At 54.7% G+C, this 26,086-nt stretch overlaps 3 protein-coding genes across 6 annotated transcripts; 2 read left to right on the top strand and 1 right to left on the bottom strand.

Annotated features, from left to right (window-relative positions):
- Positions 1-802: 802 nt before the first annotated feature.
- Positions 803-17,239, top strand: NRTN (neurturin). Of its 4 annotated transcripts, XR_005842079.2 has the most exons (5): positions 803-980; positions 10,484-10,653; positions 11,442-11,600; positions 13,129-14,036; positions 15,967-17,239. XR_005842079.2 is itself a non-coding variant. In XM_015299821.4 (4 exons), the coding sequence occupies exons 2-4, from the start codon at positions 10,515-10,517 to the stop codon at positions 13,575-13,577; spliced, it is 747 nt and encodes a 248-aa protein (XP_015155307.2). In that variant the 5' UTR covers positions 803-980; positions 10,484-10,514; the 3' UTR covers positions 13,578-17,239. The 4 variants fall into 4 exon arrangements, 3 of the variants coding, with proteins under 3 accessions (XP_015155307.2, NP_001385257.1, NP_001074973.1); XM_015299821.4 differs by having other exon boundaries at positions 13,129-17,239; NM_001398328.1 differs by lacking the exon at positions 15,967-17,239 and having other exon boundaries at positions 11,351-11,600; positions 13,129-15,277.
- LOC101752135 lies at positions 15,456-17,239 on the top strand. The gene has a single exon (XM_004948743.4). It carries the CDS (start codon positions 15,456-15,458, stop codon positions 16,458-16,460), a length of 1,005 nt encoding a protein of 334 aa, XP_004948800.2. The 3' UTR covers positions 16,461-17,239.
- FUT6 (fucosyltransferase 6) lies at positions 17,038-24,050 on the bottom strand. The gene is made up of 3 exons (XM_025144347.3): positions 23,994-24,050; positions 21,343-22,426; positions 17,038-21,035 (listed from the first exon to the last, which is right to left on the bottom strand). Exons 2-3 carry the CDS (start codon positions 22,416-22,418, stop codon positions 20,996-20,998), a joined length of 1,116 nt encoding a protein of 371 aa, XP_025000115.2. The 5' UTR covers positions 22,419-22,426; positions 23,994-24,050; the 3' UTR covers positions 17,038-20,995.
- Between the last annotated feature and the right edge of the window lie 2,036 nt (positions 24,051-26,086).

Raw genomic sequence — 26,086 nt, 5'->3', positions numbered from 1 at the left:
GGCGGGGCAGAGGGCAGCAGGAGCAGCTGATGCCACCAAACCTGAAAGAAACAGCGCTTTCTGCTTCTTTCTGCTGTCTGAATTGGCTTTCTGTGGTCACCACGCAGGAGCCAGGGGAGCAGCAGGGATGCTTCCACCCATCCTGCAGTGCTGCAGTGAGCACATGGGCATGGATGTGGCTGGAGAAGTGCTCGTCCCATTAGGAGACGGCTGAGATAAAGGGAGGGGACGTCCTTGGCTCTTCTGGAGCATCTCAAGGTCACCTCGTGTCCCATCAGCTGCCAGGGCCCGGTGTCCCCTCCGGCCTTTGGGACTGCAGCACTTTGAGCCCCTGTTTGCCTAAAACTCGATGTGTTTCTCGTAGGATTTCAGTTCCTTGACATCGCTCTTTGTCTGGCTGACCCGGATTTCTTTATGATTAGAAAGAACTTCTCCCCAATCGCCATATTAGAGCATCGCTGCAGCCTGGCCGGGGCTCTGATGGCTCAGAGGTTGTCACACTGCTCCTCGTCCCCGAGCTCCGTGGGGGATGGAGGACCCCCATCTCTCCTCTGCTCCGAACCGTTTCTTATCCCCTTTGGCAAACGGAGAAGTCGCAAAAGAAAAGAAATTACGGATTAGATCAAACGATGCACGGGGTGCGGAGCGGCACCGGGCGGCGGGAGCGGCCCCGGAGCTCGGCCCGGAGCTCAGCCCGGGACCGGGGGGAGGGAGGCGGGACCGGGCGGGGCTCGGGAGCCGACCCGCTCCAAACCCGCCCCCCGCCGCGGGGAGGAGGCGGTGGCCGAGCCCCCCCCGCTCCGTGCTGAGCCGAGCCGTGCTGCAGCCGTGCCACAGCCGAACCGAGCCGTGCTGGGCTCAGCTCCAGCGAACCGAACCGAACCGCACCGCTTCTCGCTGATGGCGGCTCCCGGTCCCACGCGCGTCCCGGTCCCGGCACGGAGCCGCCGCTGAGCGCTGCGCACCGGCCCGGCCTGCAGGTAAGAACCCCCCCCGTGGAACCGGGAGCACCTGCACGGACCCCGCACAGACCCGTCCCGCACCCCCGGGGGTCGCTCCGAGCCCAGCCCCGGCTCTGCCGCTGTCCCCTCGCACCCCCGGAGCCCAACGACCGGAGCCGCCCCACGAAGCGGCGGTCCCGGAACCGGGCTGCCCCCCGCTGCCCCCTCCCCCCGCCCGGTGCCGTTGGGGCTGCCGGCGGAGTTTGCTTCATACTTGGAGGGCGTCCCGCCGCGCGGAAAGGCAAACACGGCTCGGACGGCTCACGGTGCGGCGCGTTCGCGTTAGGGGACAAAACGCGTCCTGTCTAAATATTAGTTTAAGGAACGGAAAGGATCCGCGGCACCGTCGGCTCCTCCCGGCTCTGCCCTCCTCGGGTCCCTCCGATCCGCGGCATCCGGAGCTCCGCGGGGACCCAACGGCAGCGCGGCGTCGAGGGAGGGAATTTCCCACTCTCCGTACGAAGGCTTTAACAAAACAGCGTAGACCTCGGATGTCTTTATTGCACATATATGGTAGCTCGTGGCCGGCACTGATTTAAATCCGATCGCTGCTCGGGGAGCCGACCCGCAGTTCGGCGCCGGGGCTTTGAGGCGGGAGGGGCGGCCGGCGGCGGTCGGGAGCTCCGGGTGAGTCCCGGCCCTGTGCTGTGTTGGAGTCCCGGTTCTGGCTGCGGGCTCACCTGTGGATCCCGGATCCCCACTCCTGCACTGCTGTGCGCTCCCGGGTCGAACAGCAGAAGCGCGGAGACGCGGCGTGATGCGGGGCGGAGGAATCAGGTGGGGACGGGAGGGCCCCGAAGGGAGCTTTTCGGAGGTTTAAGCACTCGTTTGTCCGTTGATTTGCAAAGCTGATGGCTTTATCTGCGGCCCGGCTGTGCCCCAAAGCCTCCCGTGCAGCACCGAATCCGGGTGGCAAAGCAGAGCTGGTGGTGCCACACTGGGATGTGGCACTGCTGCGGTGTGAGCACCCTTAGGGACATGGCCAGGCACCTGCCTGCTGCACGGGGGGGGCTGCCAGCTGTCCCACGTCCCCACCGGAGCGGTGCTGGGGGAAAACAACTCTTTTTGTTTCATTTCTACATCTTACGGCGTTTGGTTTGTTTGGTTTTAATAGCACCGGATCAGAGGCACCTGCAGCACCGGGCTGCTCTCACGTGGCGTGGCTGCAAATTTTGGGTGGGTGAGAGCAGCCAGCAGCTTGCAGCACCCTGAGCTGGATGCAGGAGCTGGCCCAGCTCGTTGGGATGCAGCCAGGGCCGTGCAGGCACTGGAATTGGGGGTCCCCGGGTTGGGAGCACCCCTGGGTGCAGCGGGAGGGCTCAGTGGGTGCAGAGCGGGGCTGGTGGTGGCTGCACTGGGTGCCCTCCCATGGTGCAGCTGTGAATCACAGCTCGGTGCTCAGCAGCTCCCTGCTCTCCCAGCGGGATCCCCCGGCAGAGCTGCTGGGCCAACCTCACCTCTCTGGGGTGTGCTTTGTGGGTCGGCTTCAACCCATGGGGGAATGAATGCAGGGGACGGTCTGAGATGTGCAATACCTCACCTGTGGTGCCAAGCCTGGCCCAGGCAGCAGTGCAATCAGAGCAGTGTCACCTTGGCTGTCCCCGTGCCTGGCGTGGTGGCATTAGGCACGCAGCTTTCTGTCCAGGGAGGCCCATCCTGTGGCAGTCCCACACGGGTCTGTGTTTGGGATGGCAGCATCCTCCCCTGGAGCATCCCGTGGTACCCAACGGGGCGGAGTGGTGGCTGACGGGGGATGCTGTGGGGTGGATGGATGGCCCAGGCACGTGGCTCAGGGCTGCTGTGTTTCACTGCTGTGTTTTTCCCCCTGGTGCCGCAGGCACTTTCCATGCTGCTCCGAGCTAAAGCACGTGTGCACAGCCCTGCTGCCAGGAGCCGACCTCTCACTAAGTGCAGGGGCAGCTCTGGTAGGGGGGGGGGTCAGAATCAGGATGCTGTGTGTTCTCTGCCATGCCTTTGGCATCCCCAAAAGATGCTGCAGGGATGCAGCTCTGGGGCTGGCTAATGTCCTTATCTGGGCGAGCATTCTGCTCCAGCCCCATTCTTTAAAGATCAAACTGAAGGAATCCCCCCCCTCCCCCCTCCAGCGCAGCTCTTGCAGTGATTTGGCCCATTTGGAGCAGTCTTTCCCCACTGAAGTTGGAAGGAGGGAAAAGAAACACAATCCTGCTGGTGCCACAGGGATGCTCTCACGGGAAGGAGCATCCCCAGCATGGGAAGGAGCCGCTGCCCGGGGAATGGAAATGCCACGAGCAGTTTTGTTCCCTTCACTTCTTTGTCATGAAACCCCAAACGGTCTCACTTTGTAACTCCGCATCCAAAGAGCTAAATTGAAACAGTCGTTTGCCACCGCGTTGTTCTCAAACGACAACAAAAAAGCATTTCCTCCCTCAGCTGTTCAAAGCCCCCAACAGCCCCCTGACAAGGAATGTCGGTGCCATCAATGCTGCTTTTCGTGGAGTGTTTTGATTCGGATGGAACCACATCTTTTTCCAAGCAGAAAAGGCTTCCTTTGAACATCGGCCAGGCTGTGCTTGCAGGGTCCGGGCTGCGGGGACGTGCAGTGCTGAGACCACGGCTGTGAGCTCTCCTGGGTGATGCCCGGCACTGAGTTGCCCTGGAGCAGAGTTTGCCATAATGGGGCTTTGGAGAGCCCTTGATTTCACCTTGGCTGTTGTTTTCCAGGCAATGTTGGTTGGGTGAAGAGCTCTGCAAACTCATCTCGTGTCCTTCCCAGGGAGGAAAAACGCATCCCAGAAGGAACCGAGCAAATGGCAGCTCTCAAAGCAAGCAAACAGTCCCTGGGATGGGGGGGATGGACTGAGCAAGCAGCCCCGCCGCAGGGCTGGGAGCAGCTCTGTGTCACATCCCGTGGCTGAGAGCTGCTCTGGCCCACCTCTGTGCCTTCCTCCAGCAGCAGAGCTGCAAAAGCACCGAGTGCTCAGATTGCGACCAGGCAGCAGCTTCTGTGCAGCTTCTGGTGGTTTCTTTTTGCCGTTAATGATGTTGTTGTTGGCTGTGGCCGGGCAGGGAGCGCACCGCGTATTCGTTGCGGTGGTTGTTGCTCTCTGATCCTTTCCTCTAAAGAGCTGATGGGCTTAGGGACCCCTGGATGGGGCAGAGCCCCCACTCCTATTTGGGGTTGTGGTCCCTGCATCCCTGTGACGCGGTGGCACTGTGGTTCCCAAGTGGCAGCAGCACGGGGAGGAGCGGCCATGGGATGCTCCCAGCAGAGACATTTTGTGGTTCCCTGGGCTTTTCCCTCTCTGTTGCCTGGCCTGTGGCAGAACAGATGAATGCCATGCCCATGCATGGGGCAGGGGACCAAAGCAGGTGACATGGGGACAAACAAATGCACCCACACCCCTTGGGGCAGGCGCTCTGCCCTGTCCCTCTGGGCTGTCCCCTATAGAACGGCTCGCCTGCAGTTTTACAGGGCAGCTGCTGTCTTCGTTAAGTGGTGTTGGCTTATTAAGACTGCATTTTTGAGGCTTAGCGGCTCAATAGAGCCATCTGGGAAGGACAGTGCCAGCAGTGGAGCAGCAGGAGGAGGCAGGAGGCAGTCATTGCCTGCGCTGAGTGCCACAGCCCTGCTGCCCTACCAAGGCCATGCCCCCATTGGGTGTCCACCCTCATCCACAGCGGCTTAGAGGGCTGCAAGGAGCCAGCTTCAGGGCAGCACGGGTCCTCCAAGCATCTCACGGGCTTCATGGGGTAGTGGTGGATGAGGTCCTGCAGGATGCTGGCTGTGCTGCGCCCCTACATGGAGCACCTGGGGACATGGGGAAGAGGAAGGCATGGGGTGCAGCCCACGACATCGGGGTTGGGCTCATTGGTATGAGGCAGGTGGGTGGCCCTGGAGAGGGACACTGGTGGAGAAGGACTGATGGCTGCTGTCTGCCTCGTCCTGCCCAGGCCACTCTTCTGCCATATCTGATCCCAAGTGGCTCTGGGCAGCACAGAAATGATGGGAAGAAGATAGAGAAGAGTAAACAGGGAGTACTCATGGCGGCCTACAGCCTCTTCATGGCAGCCCTATAGCTCCCTTATGGCCTACAGGTTCCTCATAGCAGCCTGCAGCTCCCCATGGTGGCCTTACAGCTCCTTCCTGGTGGCCATACAGGTTCCTTTTGGCCCCCAGCTTCTCACAGTGGCCCTACAGATCCTCATGGCAGCTCTATATGAGCTCCCTCATGGTGGCCCTACAGCTCCTATATGGCCTACGGCTTCATCATGGTGGCCCTACAGTTCCTCATGGTGGCCCTCCAGCTTCTCCTGGCAGCCATACAGATCCGTTATGCCCTACAGCTCCATCATGGTGTCCCTACAGCTTCTTTTGGTGGCCCTACAGATCTCCTGTGCCCTCCAGCTCCTCATGGTGGCCCTATAGCTCCGCATGGTGACCCTACAACTCCCTTATGGCCTACAGCTCCATCATGGTGGCCCTACAGCTCCTCATGGCGGCCCTATAGCTCCGCATGGTGACCCTACAACTCCCTTATGGCCTACAGCTCCACCGTGGTGGCCCTACAGTTTTTCCTGGTGGCCCTACAGCTCCCTTATGCCCTACAACTCCTCATGGCAAGTTGCACCTCCTTCATAAGGGGAACAAACTTCAGGAAGCACACAGAAATACAGTGTGAATTTTTGGTGACCGTGTGCAGAATGTGGACTTGATGATCCCTTCCAACTCGGCATGTTCTATGATTCCACGAAATCTCCACTCCCAGCGCTCCGCCGTCTCCGTCTCAGGAGGAATTCCTCGTTCAGTCGCTGTGGAGCAGCACTAAATGCTTCAATATGTCGGCAGCTGCTGCTGGAATCGGATGGTAAATGCTAATGTGATATTATCCCGTGCACTGTCCAAAACCCACTGGAAGGGTTTAGTGCAAATTGGATTTGCAAACCTCTACCGGGTCTCCCTGCCCTCAGCAAAGCACTGTAATCCCCGGCGGGCGCCTTGACAAACCAGCTCCTTCTGTGCAAAAACAGCAGATTTTGGGAAAAAGGACAGCCAGACGGAGGGGATGCCCCAACGCCGGGCTGGAGATGGCACTGCTTGCTGTTTTGCTTTTAGGACCACATTCCTCAGTGTTCCCCTGTGCCACCAGTCCTGCTGGGTCCCATAGTGACTTCCTCAGTGCAGGAGGAAGTTCTGTGGATACCAGTGGTGTCGAAATTGGCCCAGAGAAAAGCACATCTGGGGCCCGAGCTCAGCCCTGCTGCCAAAATGTAAGCTTTTAACCCTATTTCCCCAGGCACTGGGGTTGTTCAAACAAGCCACAGCAATTAGTTTCTTTCAGCAAACCACCTCTTTCTGGCATCATGCGGTTATTTAGCATTGGAGGGGTTGGTTTATTGCTCCAAAAGAGCTGTCGTTCAGAGCAGGTTTTGGCAGGAGTGGAAAAGTTGGGGCTGGAGAAGCACCATTTGCCAGCACCCATGGGTGCCTGGGCTGTCATACTTGTGGTTTTTTGGCTCACGTTAGCATTGATTTCCTCTTTGCCTGCAGGTTCCATGTTGGGGTTGGACGTAAAGATTCTGGGGAGAATCCTCCGGTGTTGACAGTAGTGCCTCCATGCTCTATTTTCTTTTCCTGCCCACCATCAAAGGGCCATTTCTGTGCAGTGCTTTGCTATCACGTTGTGTTTCACATCCTTGGTTTACTCCCACCTCAAAGGAGTGATTTTCACGCTCTGCTCCGGCTGATGCTGAGCAATGCAATCACAAAACACTTCCCTGTAGTTTTACCTCTCCGTTCCCATCTCTTAGCACGAAGGGTGGCTTCTGCTGCTGGTTAAACCCATTGAATCAGTGGATAAAGGTCATAAAAGGAACTGCCCTTTGCGAGAGGTGGTGGTAGTGAAAAGGGATGCAGCCGCACCACCCTGACCCTCCTGGCCCTCTCCCTGCAGCCCCATGGAGCGGGCACATGGAGCAGTGGAGCAGTGGGGGCTGTCCCCGGCCCTGCGGGAGGAATGAGGGAAAGTGGGGCTGCAGGGAAAGTTCTGCAGCTCCCCGCCTTGGGCTGCTTTTCACTTTGGGAAAGCAGATCCATGTGGAGCGTGGGGCTCTGGTTTTACTTAGAGTGCACGGGGAGAGCTGGGGAGGAGTTGGGGGATATGGAGCAGTGCCAACAGCGTGGCTCCATGGGCACAGAGCTGCCCCAAACCCACACATCCTTTGTGCACGGTGCTGCTGCCCGATGTTCCCAGCTGCTGTCCGCCACGGGGCTGCTGGCACAGAGCAACCCTGAGATAGAGCTGGAGTTGGGGACCTCTTCTTTCTTTCTCTCCTCTCTGCATCCACCTAATGCTAATTCATTAAGCTCAGATCAGGGCTTGGGGCATGTTTCGTTTTGATGCTCCCCATTTCGGGGCGTTTTGCCACTTTGGGGCTGTTCTGCAGCATTGGCATCCCCACTGCAGCCCTTCTCAGCACAGCACTCAGACAAAGCGATGCCATTTGGGGGCTGCACTTCTAGAGGGGATCTCACCAACTCGGGGTCATCTGGGAAACATTCTGTCCGAACACCACACTGTCCCCATCCTCCCCGGTGGCGCTGGGACCCCTGGGAGCTGCTCGATCCATTGGCTTCTCCAGGAGCCTGGAAGAGCCGCAGCCCCGGAGCTGCTCCGCCGCAGCACGGATCCGGGATGGAAATTGTTTAATTCCTGCGGGGTGAGTCATGAGGAGCCGGGATTTCAAAGCAGCTTGGCTCCCATGTAAGGCACTAAAATAAACAGTGTGGCAGGTGGAAGCTCTCTCTGATGTCCCGTCAAGGCCTTGATCTTTCCAAGTGTTTCGTGTTGCCAAAAACCTCGGCCACTCCGTGGCCTCATCCATTCTCGCGCCGTGGCCGAGGCCGAGAGCTTGAAAATAATGAATCAATGCCTGGAAGCATGAATCGACTGAAAATTTATGACATACTTAAAATATAATGTCTTTTGGGCGCCCTGGCTTCTAGGCTTCAAAGCCCGAGGACAGAACGTTCGCATGTCTCCTCTTCCCTCTCCCTCCGCCGTAAAGAAGGATTTAGGGTAAAAAATGGAGCTCGGCTTCTCCCCTCACCTCGTTCCATCAGGAGTTGAGGCGTTGAGGAGGCTGAAGGACGACGTGAGTCGGCTTAACAGCTGGAAATGGTCATGGAGGAGAGAACCTGAGAGCATGAGAAGTGGATGAAGCCCACGCGGTCCCGAACGCAACGCAGCCCACGGGCGTTGGTGAATCCATGGGATGGGAATGCTGCTCTCCCATTGGGCAGGGAAAGGCGTGAGAAATTCCAGCGTCTGGGAGATGAAGTGAAGAAACCTCCAGCTAGAAGCCAAGCTCCATTGGTTCTACATTTTGCTGAGCAATGGGGGCAGTGGGGAACTGGAGAGGCACACACAGAACCGAGGGATGGACTCAGTGCTTCGGGCTGAGATGGGAGCTGGGCAGGGAGCTCACCCCAGCGCCAGGCAGAGGGGAGCCAAGATCATTGCTTCTCTCTGGGCAAGCAATGAGCCTCGGCTGTGCTGCTGGCCATTGTTTTTAGTGAGGTTTCCAGCTCTTCTGGACGTGGAGCCTGCCGGGGGAGGACCACAGGGAGGATGCAGAGAAGTGTGGGCTCAGTTTGGTGCTCAGCTCCTGCAGAGTGGGGCTGCTGGGAAGGGTTTCCTCCTGCAGGATCGAGTTTCCTGCTTGGCAGCAGGCGCAGTGCGGCTGGATCTGTACCATTGCATTGATGGATTATCGGGAGAATTTGGGAGAGCTCAGTGCTTTCGGGCTGTTCTCCAGAAGAAAATCCAAGTGCAGACTTTGGCCTTCTGTTGATCCCAGGAGGAGCAGCAGCAGCGTAACCAAGATGGGACCTCATGGCAGACTGGGAAGAGCACAGTGTTCCCTGTGCCAGCGGGAGTGAGCGTTGTGGTACCCAACCCAGCAGATGCTGAGCCCATGGGCAGCTCAGGGAGCACTGACTTTTGCTGGAGGAGGATGGAGGCTTCAAGGATGGGGATGGGGAAGGGTCAGTGCAGGATGGCAGAGCTGTGATGCCCATGGGAGTAGCTGGGCACCAGCACATGGCAGCATGGGGCCATCTGGCTGCAGCAAAACATTATCATTGCGGTTGGGTTTAGGATAGGTGGAAACCAGAGGGATCAGAGGGCACAGTTCAGAGTCAGCCCTGGGGGAGTCGTGGCCGTGAGCTGTGTGTGTCTGATTTTCCTTTTCTCCCCCCTTGCATTTCTGCTTTCCCCACCAGTTGGCACATGGGGTCTGGGGCTTTTTAGAGTGAGTGAAACCAAAGGCAAAGCCTGGAATCACACTGGAACAGGTTGCCCAAGGAGGCTGTGGATGCCCCATCCCTGCAGGCATCCAAGGCCAGGGTGGATGTGGCTCTGGGCAGCCTGGGCTGCTGGTTGGCGACCCTGCACATAGCAGGGGGTTGGAACTGGATGGACATTGTGGTCCTTTTCAACCCAGGCCATTCTGTGATTCTACAGTTCTATGAATCATTTTTGTTTCTGATTGTTTTGCACTTTGGAGCCAGAGTTCCATCCAGCCTTTGGAAAGGTCACCAGCGGGCGGGCGGGGGCCACAATTGCTGGCTGCCCAAAGAGGAGCGTTTGTACGGGATGTGGAAGGCTGAACCCGCCCTGCTGAAATGTTACGGGCTCAGAACGAGCCAGAAGCCCTTCCCTGGGGTTGGCCACGCCGTGCTGCGTGTCCTGCCCAGCTCCAACCCTACAGCACCGCATCCAAAGCCTCAACACCATCCCCCATTGCTTCGCCGCACCTATTTGATGCCCACGAGCATTTCCAGCGTGCATTCCCCTTTGTCTCCGCATTGCTCTCAGCCTGAAATCACTCAGCCACCGCGATTAACCATGGGGCAAACCCACTCGATGCCCTCCAATGACCCTCCCCACCATGGCTCATGGGGCACCATCCACCCTACGAGTGCTCAGCCCAACGCCAGCACCGCGGCACGCTGTGCGTGTCGCTCCGGCGCTGCCTCCCGGTACCATGGAGGGATTTCATGATCTTACCTCCTTATATGGCCAAACTATTCTTTTTCTATCTTGGCATTGTTTATAGCCCAGTTGAAAATATTTAGGCTCTGGCTGGGTTCTACAATTATCTTGTAACCTACAGGGCGTATAATTACTGCTAGTTAACGCGTAATTAGCTGCATCCTGTAAAATAAAGCGTTGCTGGCAATGAGGCAGCACTTGCGCAGCTCTCAGGGCTGTTTTCTGCAATAACAGTAAAAGTGAATCTGTCAAATTCCATTTTAAAATAAACATTTTTTTCCCCCCCAGTATATTCTATTTGGCAAATATTGCTAAACCGGGTTATGTTTTGTTGTGTTTTGTTTTTTTTTTCTTTCCTTTCTCTCTCTTCCCCCCCTTTTCCCAACCCCCTCCCCCCCCCCCCCCCCCCCCAAACACCAACACCCCGTGGAAAATTTATTTAAAAAGGAGAAATGTTTGGAGTTTGCAAGGAGCTGAGATGAGAAAAAGGGGATGGGAGGTGACTGCGAGTCAGCGCCGCTCTCCGAAGGCTGGCGGTGATGGGGGTTTAATGGCTGCACCCATCAGCTCCCACCGGGTCCAACCTGCTCTGGATGGACAGATCCCAGCACGGTCAGGTAAGGGCATCCCGGCTGCCCTTCGGGTTTTGGGATGATGTGAGATCCTCCAATGCCACAGCCCCGAATTTCGGTCCCTGTGTGCCAGCGCTGCTGGGATGGAGTGGGGCAGTTCTTGTGGTTTTGCTGGTTTTGGTGTAGTGGGGGTGGCCGTGTTGGTGCACTGTTGGGGCAGGGATCCGGGCGGAGGTTGAGCAGCACAACCCCGTTCCCCATGGCAGACTGGGCTCTGTGCACATCTCTGGTGGAGGCAGAGCAGTGGGGCTCAGCGTGGGGTGAAGGTGATGGCGTGGGGTCCCCTCCCTGTGGGTTTCCCCATCCTTCACTCACAGCCGCCCACTGGGGTCTCATCCCCAATGCAAGGACAAGATGGAGACCCAGCCACCAAGAGGGAGGCTTATACCCTACACATCATCTGCTGCTGGGGCTGCATGGAGTGAGAACATCCCCTTGTCCCCACTGTCACCACTGGGGACACCCCAGCCATGAATCACCTTCGCCTCTCTCCTGCTCAGCCCACACCCTGTGCCTCCGTTTCCCCACTGCAGTCCCATCCGGACCACTCCTGGGGGCAGAGGGGACGGGCTGGAGCCCAGCAGGGGGCTCTTGGCCAACCTGAGCCATGGGGACAGGGGTGGGAGAGGGGGCCCCGGGCAAAGGTGGTGTAATAAGAATATTTGTTTTGCCTGTTTTGCAGAGTTTCAATGTTCTGACTTGCTCTAAGATGAAGGTATGGAAGTTTGCAGCCATTGCATCGATGCTCCTCAGTTCCATGTTATCCATTTTAGTTTGTAGAGACATGTTCAACGGAAGCCGGACATACAGCCCCTTGCCTTCCTCGCCAGCCTCACGGGCATCCTCCTCCTCCTCCTCCTCTTCCTCGCTGCCGGTGGCTCCGCGGAGACCCCCCCGGGCCCTGCCACGCCACAGCTCTCTGCTCGCCCAGTGTAAGCGCCCACAGCCCCACAACAACAATGGGGGCTGCTTTTGTCTCAGCCACCCCACAGCCTCTCCCTTGCCTCCCTTCCTCCTGCACTGCCTTTAGCAAAGCGCAGGGTCGGGAGCATCCCGGGAAAACCACGCATGGAAAAGGCAGCAAACCTTCACGCTCAACTTCATGCCAAGAGCTGCTTTTTTTTTTTTTTCCCTTTTTTTTTTCTCCTGAGGTCTTTTTTTGTTGCTGTTAATTGCTACGCTATTTTTAAAAATGCAAAATGTCAAACAGGAGCTGAAAGCGAAGGGAAGCGGCTCCATCCTGCAGCAACTTCCCCCGGAGCGCCGCTCGCCCCTTTGCCTTCGCAGCTTGCTGGAAATCCGAGGCGTGTTTGCTTTTATTCCAAACCAGAGGAACTTCTTGGTTTGAAATTTGGAAACCGATGACAAGCTGTCAAATCACGCTTTCCTCCGTGCTTCCCCCACTGCTGGGTTGGACAAAGCCTGGGCTCTGGGTTAGGACATGGGGACAAGGATGCTGCCAGCTGCTGTTGGGCGCGTTGTGTGTGCAGCACGCATTGCGGTTCTGGGGAGCAGCCCTTCCATCAAGCAATGGGGAAACATCCCAAATACTACATTTGCTGCAGTTTCTCACCACTCCACGGTGGCTTTTCTGTAGTGTCATCTCTTGGTGGGGATCTGGAAGATTTTTTGCACATTGGCAAGTCGGGGCGATGCCACCATGGAATGTTGGTTCCCATGTGCTGCTCAGCGCCCCCGTGTCCCCACTGCTGCGTGCACCCCACATCACGCTGCCCAATCCCCACCCGCAGCACTGCTGCCATCGGCCAGCTGGAAACCATGAGCACAGCAGATATTCATTATGCTTTCTTTTCCCCTCCACTTCTAAGCGTGCACTTGATGTGCAGGGGAAGGGCATGGCTTTGGGCAGGGAGGAAAACAGAAAGTAGGAGGAGGGAAGAGGAAGAAGGTGGGGTTATTTGTGGGGTTATTTTTGCATAATGAGGAACCCATCTTGGGGTCTCAGCCCCACGCATAGAGTCACAGGATAGGTTGGGTCGGACGGTGCCTCAAGGATTATGGAGCCATAGAATGAGTTGGTTGGAAGGAGCCTTAAAGATCACAGAACCATGGAATGGTTGAGTTGGAGTGTTGGGTTGGACCTTAAGGCTCATCCAGTTGTACCCCCCTGCTCTGGGTGCTCCTCACCAGTTCCGGCTGCCCAGTGCCTATCCGTGGCCTTGGGCACCTGCAGGGATGGGGTATCCACAGCTCTGGGCAGCAGTGCTGGGACCTCACCACCCTCTGGATAAAAGTCTTCCTCAAATCTAACTTAAACCATCTCCCCTCTTTTAGTTTAATGCTATTCCCTCTCACCCTACCACCCATGCACATCAGGGAGGGACCGGAGGGTCCATCCCCACTCACCCCACACCTTCTGTGATTCTGTGCATCTCTGATTCCCGGCCGCAGTTGGCTTTGTGGCACTGAACGCTGCCCTTTCTGCCCCTTCTCTTGCAGACAGCAGCCTGCTGGAGAGCTACACGGAAGGGGAGATCCGGCAGCTCATCTCGGCACTAGTGGAGCGCTACAGCCAGGCCATGAACTCGGGCGGCCACGAGCTGCCCCTCTTCCCCAAGGCGGGCAACCGCATGAAGCGGGCGCGCGCCCGCCACAAACCCTGCGCCCTGAAGGAGCTGGAGGTGAGCGTCAGCGAGTTGGGCCTGGGCTACGAGTCGGACGAGACCGTGTTGTTCCGCTACTGCAGCGGCACCTGCGACGCGGCCGTCAGGAACTACGACCTCTCGCTGAAGAGCGTGCGCAGCCGGAAGAAGATCAGGAAGGAGAAGGTGCGCGCGCGGCCCTGCTGCAGGCCGCTGGCCTACGATGATGACGTCTCCTTCTTGGATGCCTACAACCGCTACTACACCGTCAATGAGCTGTCGGCCAAAGAGTGCGGCTGTGTGTGAAGGGCCGGGTTGGGGGGTGGCTCAATGGGGCCGAAGCCCGTGGTGGGGATGGGGATGGACCCCGCACCGCTGCCCGCCCCATGGACCTCCCGTGTCCAGTTGGAGGAGGAGAGACGACCCATGGACCTACCATGTCCATTGGGAAGAGGAAAGATGCCCCATGGACCCTCCGTGTCCATTGGGAGGAGGAGAAATGCCCCACAGACCCCCCATGTCCATTGGGAAGAGGAGAGATGCCCCATGGACCCTCCGTGTCTAGTGGGAGGAGAAGTGATGCTCCATGGACCCCCCATGTCCACTGGGACCCTCTTTGTCCATGGAGGAGAAGAAGAGATGCCCCGTGGACCCCCCCCCCCCCATGTCCAGTGGGAGGAGGAGAGACTGCGACGCTCGTGTGGCCCCGAGCGCTGCTTCCTGCCCACATGCGTGCACTGTGACTGTGGGGCTGCAGAGGAAGGTGTAAGTGTGAGCGTTGTCCCGCTGAGGGGGTTCCCATCAGTCGACCCTTCGGTTGGGTGTGCGACACAGGCAATGGGCTCAGGGGGTGACACACACTCAGGCTGTGCTGCACATGGGGTGTTGTGCACAGACGTTGTCCGTGTCGTTGTGCACTGGGTTGCGCACCGGGTGTTGTCACACAGATGTGTCACCTGCTGAAGGGTTGTGAGCTGCACGGTAGAAGTGACAGGGATGTGTGTGCAGGGTCAAACGTGTCTGTGTGCAGTGCAGTGTGTCTGTATGGTGCCTGGTGTTACGGGGTGTTGTGGGCATAGGGGGTGTTGGATGGCTACAGGTGCCCCAGGTGGGGCTGCCATCCCCTGTTTTCACTGTGTCCATGCTGGGGTCCCCACACTGTGCCCCAAAGCCCCACGTTAGGTGCAGAGCTGCATGCACACCATGAAAAAGCTCCATCTCTGCTCCCCACACCCCATCCCCTCACTCCCTGCAGCTGCTGCTTTGTAGGATAATCTGCAGTAACTGGATTAACCCCATGGCCCCTCCGCCTGCAGCCAGGCTGGAGACGTGCCACTGCCACGGAGGTGACACAGAGCCACGGCCGGGCTGCAGCAGGTGAGGACCCCCCCAAAGCCAGCCCAGCTCTGTCCTAAGGGTGAGTGGGATTCCCAATGGGGCAGCACAGCTCGAAGTGCATGTAGGACAGGGCTCGGGCCTGCGCTTTGGCTCCGCTTCGCATTTACAGCAGTGTCACTCTTGTTTACTCTGCGGAGAAATAAATGAGACCGCAGACTTTTGCGTTCTCTGGGCAGGCTAAATTTGTTGCCTGGGATTGATGGGTTTTCTCCCCTTGGCCCTCTTCCCAGAAAAAGCAAATCATAAACAGAAGGAGAATATTGGTGTCATGTCCTGGGCACAGAGCGAGAACGCTCCAATGGCAGCGCTCCGCTGGGGGACCTCTGTGCCATATTGGGACCGCAGCCACTGTGGACATGGGCAGGATTTTGGGGGTGGCGGTGACAAAGGTGACCCCAAAAGAAGCAGCTGCAGGAGGATCTGTGCTTGTGACCTGCGCTGTGCCCACAGCTCGCTCCTGCCCTCAAATAAAGCAACACAACGCACCCAAATCTAATAATAATAACTGCGCTCTGAAGGGCTTGGGCGCGTTCCAGTTCTCACTACTATAAAACTAAAATTAGTTGTGTTGCAGAAGCCTCCAGTGAAACAAAAAAAAAAAAAAAAAAAAAAAAAAAAAACCCCACAACAAAACCAACCAACCAAAACCCAAAGGCACTCCAGCACAGGAAGGTGCTGCGGAGCGGTGCAGCAGGGTTAGCACCGAGCTCCCCGTGTCACCAGGAGCGCAGAGGTGACGCTGAGGTTTTGCAGCTGTTGTGTTGCTCCCGGTGTCAGGTTTTGGAGATGTGTTGGAGATACGCATTGGTTTCAGGACCTGCAGGGCTGAGGTCAGCAGCAGCTTTGCACCTTCGTGCTGCTGAACCCTCCCTGGTGCACTTTGCAACCCCAAAAGCACCCCAAAGCATTGGGAAACCCCCACATCAAAGCGTGCTGCAAAGCAATGTGGATAGCTGCAACGCCTCTTCTTTTTTCCCCCCCCTTTCATTTTTCACCCCGCGCAGAGGTGCGGGGGAAGCGGCTGACGTTGGCGGCGTGCGATGGTTCGAGGAGTGCATCTGGGCTGCAGCTGCGCAGCCACACAACACCCGGGGGACGAGTGGGGCCGCCGCGGCCATCACCCAACCATGGCTTTTGCTTGCGTGTCGCTTCCGTGCGTGTCATTCAGGGCTGTCCTCTTGGGGACACGTGTGTCCTCCATCTCCGGGACCATTGCCCTGTCCCGCACCGCCTGCACAGGGAAATGTGGTTCCAATAGAACCGCCGCTCTTTCCCTTAATGCTTTCCATTTCTACAGCCCTCTCTGCTGTAATAGGAGCTGGAGCTGTCCGGAAGAATGTCTACAATGCAGAAAAGGCAAAAGGATGGAAAATTCCCCGCTCAAAGCTACGGCGCAGTCTCATCTGGCTCTCTTCCTCATCACCCCATGCGTTACTGATTGCTAATAACGGTGTGCAACATCTGTCAGGCGGTGTTTTGGGGATTTGGGGGGCATCTTCAACCCTGCAGCTTGCCCATCACCCAAGGCAGGAGACGAGGGCTGAAAAGGACGACGAGATGTTTAGAACTACTCCAGTGGTTGTGACAGCGCAAAATATGAGTGTTATGTTATCCCGACTCTCCGATAATGAGTTATGGGACGTTTCATTGTGTTTTACTATACACATCCCCATATGGCCGTGCTGTGTTTGGGTAACTCTGGCTCTGGCTCTGGTTCGGCTCCGCCTGTCACTTGCATCAGTCGGGATCCCATTTGCCAACATGGGCGCACTCCCGATTTGGTATCGGTGAGGGGGAATGGGCCTAACATCATTGTTTCCACTCGGTGAAAGCACTGGCAAACGTTGCGTCCTTTATTTAAACAGGTCCAGAAATGCACTGGGAAGAAATCACTTCTCCCAGTTAATCAAGACAAATGGTTTTTCGGCAGTATTCAAGACCTCAGCTGCCATCTCTTCATAAATAGGGCTACCACATGTTGTTGTTCTTGGTTACACGAGGCAGAACCTCCATGTTGACGTGCAAGAGGAAGAAAAGAAGGAAAAAGGGGGGGGGGGGGGGGAAAGGAGATTGGGCAGCCATAGGCAGGAGAAGGGTGAGCGCGGGAGGAGGCAGCCCTGCCCCCACATCCCCATGTCCCCACATCCTCATATCCCCACATCCCCACGTCCCCACATCCCCATACACCACTCAATGCCATTGGCGCAACCCCATTTCCCTTCTGGTATTGTCGGCTCTGTCCGACCATCTGCAAAAGTTGATGCAATGCATCTATATTTTAGATACTCCCTATTTATTCGAAGTAACTTATGTTATTTATTTAGATACCATAGTGTGCCATCTATGTACCGCGTTCTTTCTCTCTCTCTTTTTTTTTTTTTAAGATTTTATTTATTGATCCAAATGGTGCCAAGTGCAGTTTACATTTATTACATTTTTACCATTTATTCTAAACGTTGGGGGAAAAAAAGAATGCAGTATGATATTATTTTTTTTAAACAAACATAAACTCGGGTGTGATGCTGTTACATACTCACGATAAAGTGAAAATAAAAGGAGAATTATGTTGATTTCTCTGTGGTTGTGTTGATTTCTCTGTGGTTTTCATCTTACTGCTGCCTATGAGCGACTCATTGCGGTGCGCGGTTACGTCCCCAGCATGGGGATGGGGATGAGCATGGAAATGGGAGATGTGGGTTTTCTCTTGGAAGAGCAGAGAGGGTCCATGTGGCTCTCTGCAGGCTAAGGGGCAGATGGAGCTTGACTTTATTTTCCCATTTCCTGCAGAAACCTCCATGCACATCTGCCAGCAGCCCCTGTTTGTATCATTCCACCATCACAAAGATGTATTGCTGCAAAAGCACTGATTTAAAACATTACCAGGGCTAGGTTGTTGCCTGTATGAATCTGTACTGGTTTGGCCACAGAAATAATCATCCTCATCCCCTCTGCTCGAAGGCTCTTCCACTTGGGTTGGCTCAAAGCTGAAGTGTCCCATAGGGATGCACCAATTCTGGCAAAATCGCGTCCAAAAAATATATATTTTTTAAAGGAAAGAAGTGGAGAAAGAGAATGTAAGGTTTTGATAAGGTCAGCCAGAAACGTGTTTCATTTGCTCATCCGGAAGCAGCGCTGAGCTTAGAAAAGTTTTATAGGGAAAACAACTCGCAGTCAGCAGCAGCGTTGGCTGTGGTTTTGTTGCTCCTCATATTAAGACAATGATGATGGTGGTTAGTATTTTGCTTTGGGGAAAACGTTGCAGTTTGGAATCCCAGCCAAGTTCAGCCCTCAACCACTCATCCAAGCAGCACTTGTTCATTCCATCTTTACCACCCATCGGCCCCACGCATCCGCCTCTTTCAGTGGGCAGAAGGGAGCAGGCAAAAACGCCGTTGAACCCAAAAGGTTTATAGTGGTTTTTCAGGAATGGAAAAAAAGGTCTGTTTATCTTCCCCCCGCCGTGCCACCCAGAGATCTGACGTCTCGTGGCCGACTCAACCACTCGCCCCTGAAGCTCTGCTCTGTAAATATTTTACGAAGCATCTTTTGAGGCTCATAAATCTCCGTCTGTGACCGCGTGTGCGGGGGTGCGGGGGTGTGTGTGCTGCAAAAGCTGCGATCCTGCTGCCGGCCTGCCCGAAAAAAATAGAAGAGAAAGGCAAAAAGAAAGATGAAGTGAAGTTTTAGTGATCGAATTGGAGAGGGCCGCTTGGAAACTCTGACTCGTCCAGAAAGAAAATAACGTTTGCAGGCGACAGCATACAGACAGGTCATGCTGCTGGGCTGAAGGGATTCTGAGTGCCATTTCTTGGGGTTGAGGTGTGTGTTGCTCACTTGGATGTGGGGGTCTTCACCATCTTCACTGGCTGGTGCTAGCTGTAACACCCTGACATTCGGTATTCATGTCTTTGTTTTTAAGTAGAAAAGGAAATACCTGAGAAATGGGATGGGTGTCTGCCCATAGGTTCCAAAAAGCTGGAAAGCACAATTTTGGGGTTGGTTCGGTTTCCATCATGCACTCAGGACCTGGCAGGGATGAAGCTATTGAGCTCAGAGGGCTCCATCTCCTGTGTTCTCAGGGTTTTGGTTTATCTCAGCCATTTCTCTTCCCATCCCCACCTGCAGTGCTGCACTACATGGGGATTTGTGTTTTTCTCACGCTCTGCCTTTCCTCTCTGCTCCTGGTAGCCCTACAGAGCAAAGGTTCCATGGGTAGGAAGCTCAGTGGGGCCATGGGGATATTTCCTAGGATGCTGGAAATACTTGGAGTCGGGGGACACAGCACTTTTCCAGGCCATGAGAAGACAGGGATATCTCAGCGGAGGGACAGAACCCCAAGCCATGCCATACCAGCTGGCACCAGGGAAGGCTGACCATCTCCTGCCTTAGATTGCAACTGTCTGCTTAGACCCTGCTCCAAAAACTCGACTTTTTTTTACATTATTCTTTCCTCAGTTTCCTATGAGGATCAGCCTCTTGCTCTCCTTTTGGGGAAGCAAACCTCTCCCCTTTGTTTTCCAGACCATCTCTGCCCAAAAGCATCAGCTGAGAACATTTCAGCCTGGCTTCTATCACCTTTGGGTGAAAGCAGGGAAGGTTTTTGGGGAGCAGGGTATTTTCACATCACCTCTCTGAGGGACTGAAGGAGCCCCTCACACTGACGTATGGCATTTTCCCAAGTGGGTGCAGATGGGAAAAACCAGCCCCAGGCCCCGCGGTGCAGCCATCCAGATGTTTCCTTCGATTAAGTCACCCCTTCCAGAGTTTCCCAACTGTGGTGTCAGCTTTCTCATCCCATAAGGAACTCAGCCTGTGTGTGTGCCTCCACTTCACTGAGGAGGGGAAGGTTCATGCTGGATTTTGTCCTGCCATTCCCATGTCCCTGCCAGCCCTTCCTCAGCAGGAAGAGACCGCTCACCTGCAGAATATTAGTTCTCTCTAATCACATCTATCCCAGCTCAGTCAGCAGCATTAACATCTTACATTTCTCCAGCTGCTCAGGACCTAGAGGGCTTCAAGATGGGAAGAACACCAGGTTGGTCAGTGCATCCAGGAGCTAAAGGAGAGGTGTGTGTCTGCAGGCAGGCAAGGCAGGGGCAGAAACATGGGCAAATATTTGGCAATAAAGATGGTTGCTTCACAAATATTTTGCTCTTCTTTGAAGCAGTCAGCAAGCACGTGGCCAAGGAAGATGTGGCGTGTTTCTCTATGTGAATTTCTTTGCTAAGATCCAGCAAAGGCTCTTCAAGAAACGAAGCAGCGTTGGTGAGGCTCCATCTAGATGGGTACCATCAGAATGATGGGAAATAGAGGAGGGATAAAAGTTCAGATTTCAGAGTGAAGGATTTATTCTTAGGCTTGTGATGATCAATATATTCAACCAATCTGCAAAGCAGAGAGAAAAAAAAAAAAGCAGGCGACAAAGGTTGTGAAAGAACAGACTCACAATGCTAAAGATAAGGTCTCGTTGGTGGGTCATCAGCCACAGAATGAGTGCGCAAGGAAATGCAGAGGGAATTCTTTGGAAATCTTTACTAAATGGTGCTGATGGAGAAAACAATTGTGTCTCTATACGCATTGCTGGACTTGGAGTTGACTTTCCTCGTGGAAACATCCTGGGGCTACAACAGACCTTTGGAAACCTCCGCTCAGGGCTCAGCAGCAGTCAGGAAGACAAGCTGGATGTCCGGAGGTGGCCGCAGGGAGCCTGGGCTGTGCCTCTTATCTCCATGCAAAGGGGTTCCCCAGCTGGAAAGTAAACTTTCCAGTACTATGACCTGAACAGCAGCAGGAAGTTTAATAAAGGTCAAACACAAAAAGGTGTTTGTAATGCATGGCCCAGAGCACGGCCATCAGCTGATGGGCAGAAGTTGGGATGTTCGGGCACACAGGAGGAGGCAGTCCGTCACACACAGCCGTGCTCAGTATTTCTTTGCCATAGGGTGCTGCATGTGTGAAAACTTCACAGCGCTTTCAGGGCTCATCCGTGTCACTCCACTCCTTACCCACACCAGTGTGCCCCTGTCAGATCCTTCCCCAGGCCCACGCTGTCTCACTAAGCTGTCCAAACAGCAGACTTGTAAAATAAAGGCAGCAGTCTCCTGCCTGCTTAGCATCCTGATGCAGCACCCCAAAGGCAGAGCCTGAGGCAAAGAGAGGTCAGCAGGGAGGAGCACAGCCACCACTCCTGCAGCAGCAGTAGCCGCACAGCATGGCCACCCCCTCCAGCTGCAGCTTTGCACAGTACAAAGTCCTTGAAACAGATTTACAATTGTATAAATTGCTTCTCCACCTTCCCCTCTCTACCCCTTACTTCTGCCTTTCAATCAGTGGAGTCCATCCAGAACTGTTTCCAGAGACTGGAGGCTGGAAAAAAAAAAAAGGAGCATTTTGCACTGAGCTTCTCCAAAGACTGAGCTGCAGCCAGCATAACATGCCGTTCAGGTACCCAATGCGTCGACAAGATACAATGTCCTATTCTACCTGATAGTCTATTCCCTAGTAAGACAAAGGCATACCCAACACCAAAACGTTTCCCCATTAGTTTGTTTCAAAGCTCCTCTCGTCCCTCCGGTTCCATCACATTCAATCAGCCTTCAAAACTGCAACCACCCAGCGAGGACAAAACGATCGCAACGCAGCAGAGAGCTGAGCAAACAGCTGTTATACAAACCACTTAGACAGATTGGGCACAACGTGGTAGCTGGCCTCTGTCCTCTGCAGGAAGTGACAGGCTCTGCAGACTTGCAGGGCCCAGCCGATCCCCAGCACAGGTTTCAGCCACCTGCGCCACTGGAAGTAGCGCTGGTACTTCTCGGTGTCCCTGCTCAGTTCCTGCAGGTACTGCGCCAGTTCACCAGCACTGGCAAAGTCATCGACGTGGATGAAGGAGTCGGGGGGCAAGAAGTGCTCATAGTTTTCTCGAGGTGGCCCCAGAACAACTGGGATGGTGCCAGAGGACAGGGCATTCCTCCAGAGCTTCTCAGTGATGTAGTCTTTGTGCTCTGAGTTCTCAAAGGCCAAGTAGAAGTTGTACTGGGATACAGTTTGGTGGAGCATGTCCATGGACAGGGGCAAGTGTTGCCGCCCGTACACATCCACAGGGATGTGTTTCTTCAGCTCCTCGTAGTACTTCACCCGGTGGGAGCTTGGTCTCCAATTACTGACCACCCAGGCCACCATCTTGGTCTTGGGTGGGATGCTGAAGGGCTGGGGCTCGCTGAGCAGCTGCAGCTCCCCATAGGGGGTGAAGATGTCTGAGTCTCTCCGGTATGACATAGTCAGGTTGAAGAGGTGGTCCATGGCACCTAAGTTTGGAGAATGACTTGGGGACTCCATGTTGAACCAGATCCAGCGCTGGGATGGGAGCCTGGGGATCCGGGCCAGCCTCTCTCTGTCCCAATACACATCCCTGTGATGCATAATCAAAGCATCTGCCTTTTGGGACCAGCTGCGGTTGGTGGTGAAGTGGCAGTTCGGGGTGTCGAAGAGCTCCGAGCAGTTGCTGAAATTAAAGCGCTGACCGAAGGGCCATGTCCACAGCAGGATGGTCAGCATGCGCTCACTCTTCGGCAGCATGCTGGTACTTCCAGCTGGGAGTCTTTCTGTAGAAAGATAGGAATTGTAATCCTCTGGCTCGGGAGTCCTGAACTGACGAAGAGAAGCAAAGAGGCAGAAGCTGAAGATGAAGCTGAAGAGGAGGAAGGTGAGGAGTTTCTTCCAAGAGATCTTCCCTTCCAAGAGCTCCATGAATGGATCTGCAAACACCACAGACAGAGCACTGAGTGATGGCTGCATGCTGACGTCAGTAGGGCCGTGGCTCCGGGTGCATAGCACGGCAGGGAGGTGTGCGGGTGGGCAGTGGGGCTGGGCACAGCACTGAGGCACATTCACCTCTGGCTTCCTCCTATCAGGCAGAACGGCCGCTGTGAGAGCACCACGCACTGCACGCTTACACCCACACACACCCATGGGGCACAGCCACCTCTCCGCAGTGCCCAGCCTTTCCTCCATCCCCACCTACAGTCTGTTCTCATCAGCCACCCCTCATTTCACAGAGGAACACCAGGAGCAGGCGGCGCCCGGCTCCTCAGGCCCGCGCCATAACACTGCCCAGCGCTGAGGGACACATCCCTGAGGCGCTGTCCCCCTCCCCCCACCAGCCCCATTTCCTCCATAAGCCCCGCCCCTTCTGGTCACACCATCTTGTGATTGGCTGGTGGGACAAGCCACGCCTCCTTTCCCTCTGGGCGGGAAGGCGTTTCCCCACACACACAGCTGCAGCCATCTTGATTTTGATGCCATCTTAGGAGCGGGTGCCTCTGTTTGGTGGCTGTCATTTGGTTGGACGTCACACCAGGAAAAATATGTTAAATTCATACAAGACATAGGAGCACACAGAGGAGTATACAGATATGAGTTGAGGGACATGGTTTAATGAGAACTATTGGTGATGGGTGGATGGTTGGACTGGGTGAGCCTGTGGGTCTTTTCCAACCTTGGTGATTCTATGATTCTATGATATCTGTTTTATTTACTATAGATACACATCAGTATTCGTCTATATATGCATACACAGCCCAATTCTGGCCAGCAACAGCCAGAAAAGCAACCTGCAGTTAAGGGGTCTCATGGCCTCCATAACCCCATGCCAATAAGATGCTTGTTGCTGAGGTGCAAACTGCATTTAGCTTTCCCGATCCGCAGTCTTATATATATATATTTTTTTTTTTTTTCTATTTGTCTAATATGGAGGTCAAAGTCTCAGAACCAGCAGCCTCCATCAGAGCACCATCCTCCACCCTTCAAGCCGCAGCACCCTGCTGGGTGCACCCTCTTTGTACCGGAGACACGATATTTCAGCTCTGCAGCACCCCCATTGCTCTCATTCTGAGACCCCCACACTCTCTTCTGCAGTTGCTGTGGTCTCTAAGGCCGTAGGGCTGCAGCCTGTGCCCCAAAACCTGGGTTCTGCCTCTTTTGCAGCTCTCAGGACAGCCTAACAGGACGGTTTTCATTGCATGCATAGTTTTCTACCTCTTATTTGCAGGACAAGGGAGCACATACGACACCAACCCACACCCCACGGTGTCTTACAGGTGGCTGTAAGATTGCTAGCAACAGGATTTCTGGCAGAAGCTGGTGGGACTGGCACCAGTCACTTCTTGTCTATCAGTTATACCGATGCTACTGAGAGGCATGATGTGAGAGCACAGAGGGGAAAAAACACCTCCCTGCAAACAGAGCTGAAGACAGGCATCCACAGACCTCCTCCCTGATGTACCCCAGCGCCCCTAAGAAAAAGAAAGAACTGTGGCAACTCACCTGTAGGCAGGTCCAGGTGTGAAACGACACAGTGCAGGGGAGAACTGAAGTGAAGGGAACAACCAGGAAAAGAGGAGAACAAATGAAAGCACAGATGCGGGGTGGGATCAGCAGTGTGTTCCAGGCACTCCTTTGCATCTCAAATGGCGTGTGCCAAGTGACAGCCACCAGAACTCTCACCCAGTAACAAGGGCCATAAGGAAGCCAAGACAGATTCCTCTGACAAATTAAGGAACAAAGGTTAAACAAAGCAGATCTTTTATTGACTGTGATTAAAGCACACCTCGTTTTTGAAGGCACCTCTACACATACAATAGTTTACTTCCTTTACCACAGGATTTGCATGTGATGTGCTCTCTTCTCCACCTTGTGTCACATATAAGGATATCTTTGTTTGAGAAGGGTGTGGAAAGTTAACAGGGAGTGTATGTTGAGGCACCAGGTCTACAAGCCCCCTGTCACATCACAGGGTTCGTGGCACAGCTACTTCCATCTGCATGCCGGGATTCCTCTTCTACTCATCTTTCCGAGACCTTCAGCATCATAGGATCAGTGACTCCAGGGATCACCTGGAGCTTCAGAGTAGACAAGCACTTGATCAGGACTGTCTAGGGGATCCTTCCTGTACCCAGCACCACAGACCTGGCTTTGGAGTGTCTCCAGCCCCAGTGAATAGGCATTGTACAACAGCCTGTGGACATGGTGAGGCTGTTTGTTTGCCTCGGCCAGAGTGAATTGATCTCACATTGAGCTTGGCTGCACTTGGCTGGGACAAAAAAACCCCACAGCCATTATGTGTTATTATAGGGCTTAAATATTGTTTCTTGCTGAGGGTATACGAGCACTGCAGCCAAAAGCACAAACGAAACTCCCGCATGATGTCCCCAGATGTCGTTTTCTTCAAGGCTGTGGAGAAGAAAGATTTGAGTTTCCAAGCACTGCAGGAAGGTCTGAGTTGGAGGATCCCATAGCACCAGATGTGAGGCTTCAGGCAGGTAGAAAATTCAAGGCTTTTGCACCCCTGAAAACCAGGGCCACAGGGAACTTCAGCTGGCAGGGGTGATTGGTGTAAATTAAACAAATGAGCACATGCATGGAAGGCACAGAAAACAAATCACGAAGCTGTGAATTGAGAATTGTTCCGAGTGGCAGAGGTGACATGAGGTGACAGATCACTTACTCAGAAGGTGATGTGAGTTGTGACATGGATTGAACAAAGAAGCCGTTCAGGTAACAGACTTGGCAGGACCAAACATGAGGATTTATTGCTAGATGATGAGTAGATTTAGCAATCTCTATATCTTAAGACAAAAAAAAAAAAAAAAAAAAGGCTGAGTTTTGGAGAAGCCTTCTGGTTACTGCCCTTGCTGACAGAGAAAGTGACTGCGGAGCTTCAAGGGCTGAGCATTCACCTCGGTGAGCACAGGAAGATGAGAGGGCTGAACCCTTTGCACCCATGCAGCAATATCCTCATTGCATACATAGCATGTGAGGGCAAGCCCTTAGCCCAGGGGTACAGCAGGGACGTGAGATCTTCGAGGTGTTTCTCTAAACAGACACCTTGTCCCAAGACAGAGACTCCAAGAGGACAGCGCGGGCATTGCACAGCCCCATCAGCAGTATGCATCTCCTAGAACCAAGGCATGTAGGACAAGGCATTTAGTGTCCACCTTAAAAATAACTGTGGAATGGTCTCCATGCGCTTCCAACCCCATTAGAAAGCTTCTGCAGAATCTACCAGGGAACAACACTGCATTTCATTGCTGCGGTCTCCTTGGGACAACTGTGAGTTGTAAGAGCAGAGCAAAGCAGCTGGAGGAATGCGGAGCTCTGTCACGAAATCTCACGGGGAGCTCTGCCTGGGGCACTCACAGCTGCAGTTCCTGGCCACTCCCTGATCATCTGCAGAGAGATGATCAAGGTTTTCCAGGAACAAAGACATTACAGGAAACGAGGAAGGCAATACCAGCGTGGTCTCAAACACACGGCTGAGCCCCAGCAGGTAGGATGGATGGGTCCTGTCCAAACACGATGACTTGGTGCTGTCCTCCAACACCCTCAGCTTTTTTGCCTGTGCAGATGTAAAGAACCAT

The sequence above is a fragment of the Gallus gallus genome, chromosome 28 (assembly GCF_016699485.2).
Source record: "Gallus gallus isolate bGalGal1 chromosome 28, bGalGal1.mat.broiler.GRCg7b, whole genome shotgun sequence".
In the NCBI taxonomy this organism is placed as follows: domain Eukaryota; kingdom Metazoa; phylum Chordata; class Aves; order Galliformes; family Phasianidae; genus Gallus; species Gallus gallus.
The sequence above is the reverse complement of the archived record's forward strand: the minus strand, read 5'-3'. Positions and strand labels throughout refer to the sequence as shown.

Bases quoted from the DNA above. Each gene is read 5' to 3' on its own strand.
- NRTN (XM_015299821.4), top strand. From the start codon at position 10,515: ATGAGAAAAAGGGGATGGGAGGTGACTGCGAGTCAGCGCCGCTCTCCG. The intron at 10,654-11,441 runs GTAAGGGCATCC...TATCCATTTTAG, and splicing joins ACAGATCCCAGCACGGTCAG to TTTGTAGAGACATGTTCAAC. The intron at 11,601-13,128 runs GTAAGCGCCCAC...CTTCTCTTGCAG, and splicing joins CAGCTCTCTGCTCGCCCAGT to ACAGCAGCCTGCTGGAGAGC.
- LOC101752135 (XM_004948743.4), top strand. From the start codon at position 15,456: ATGTGTTGGAGATACGCATTGGTTTCAGGACCTGCAGGGCTGAGGTCA.
- FUT6 (XM_025144347.3), bottom strand. From the start codon at position 22,418: ATGGAGCTCTTGGAAGGGAAGATCTCTTGGAAGAAACTCCTCACCTTC. The intron at 21,036-21,342 runs GTTTGTATAACA...TTTTTTTTCCAG, and splicing joins GTGCCCAATCTGTCTAAGTG to CCTCCAGTCTCTGGAAACAG.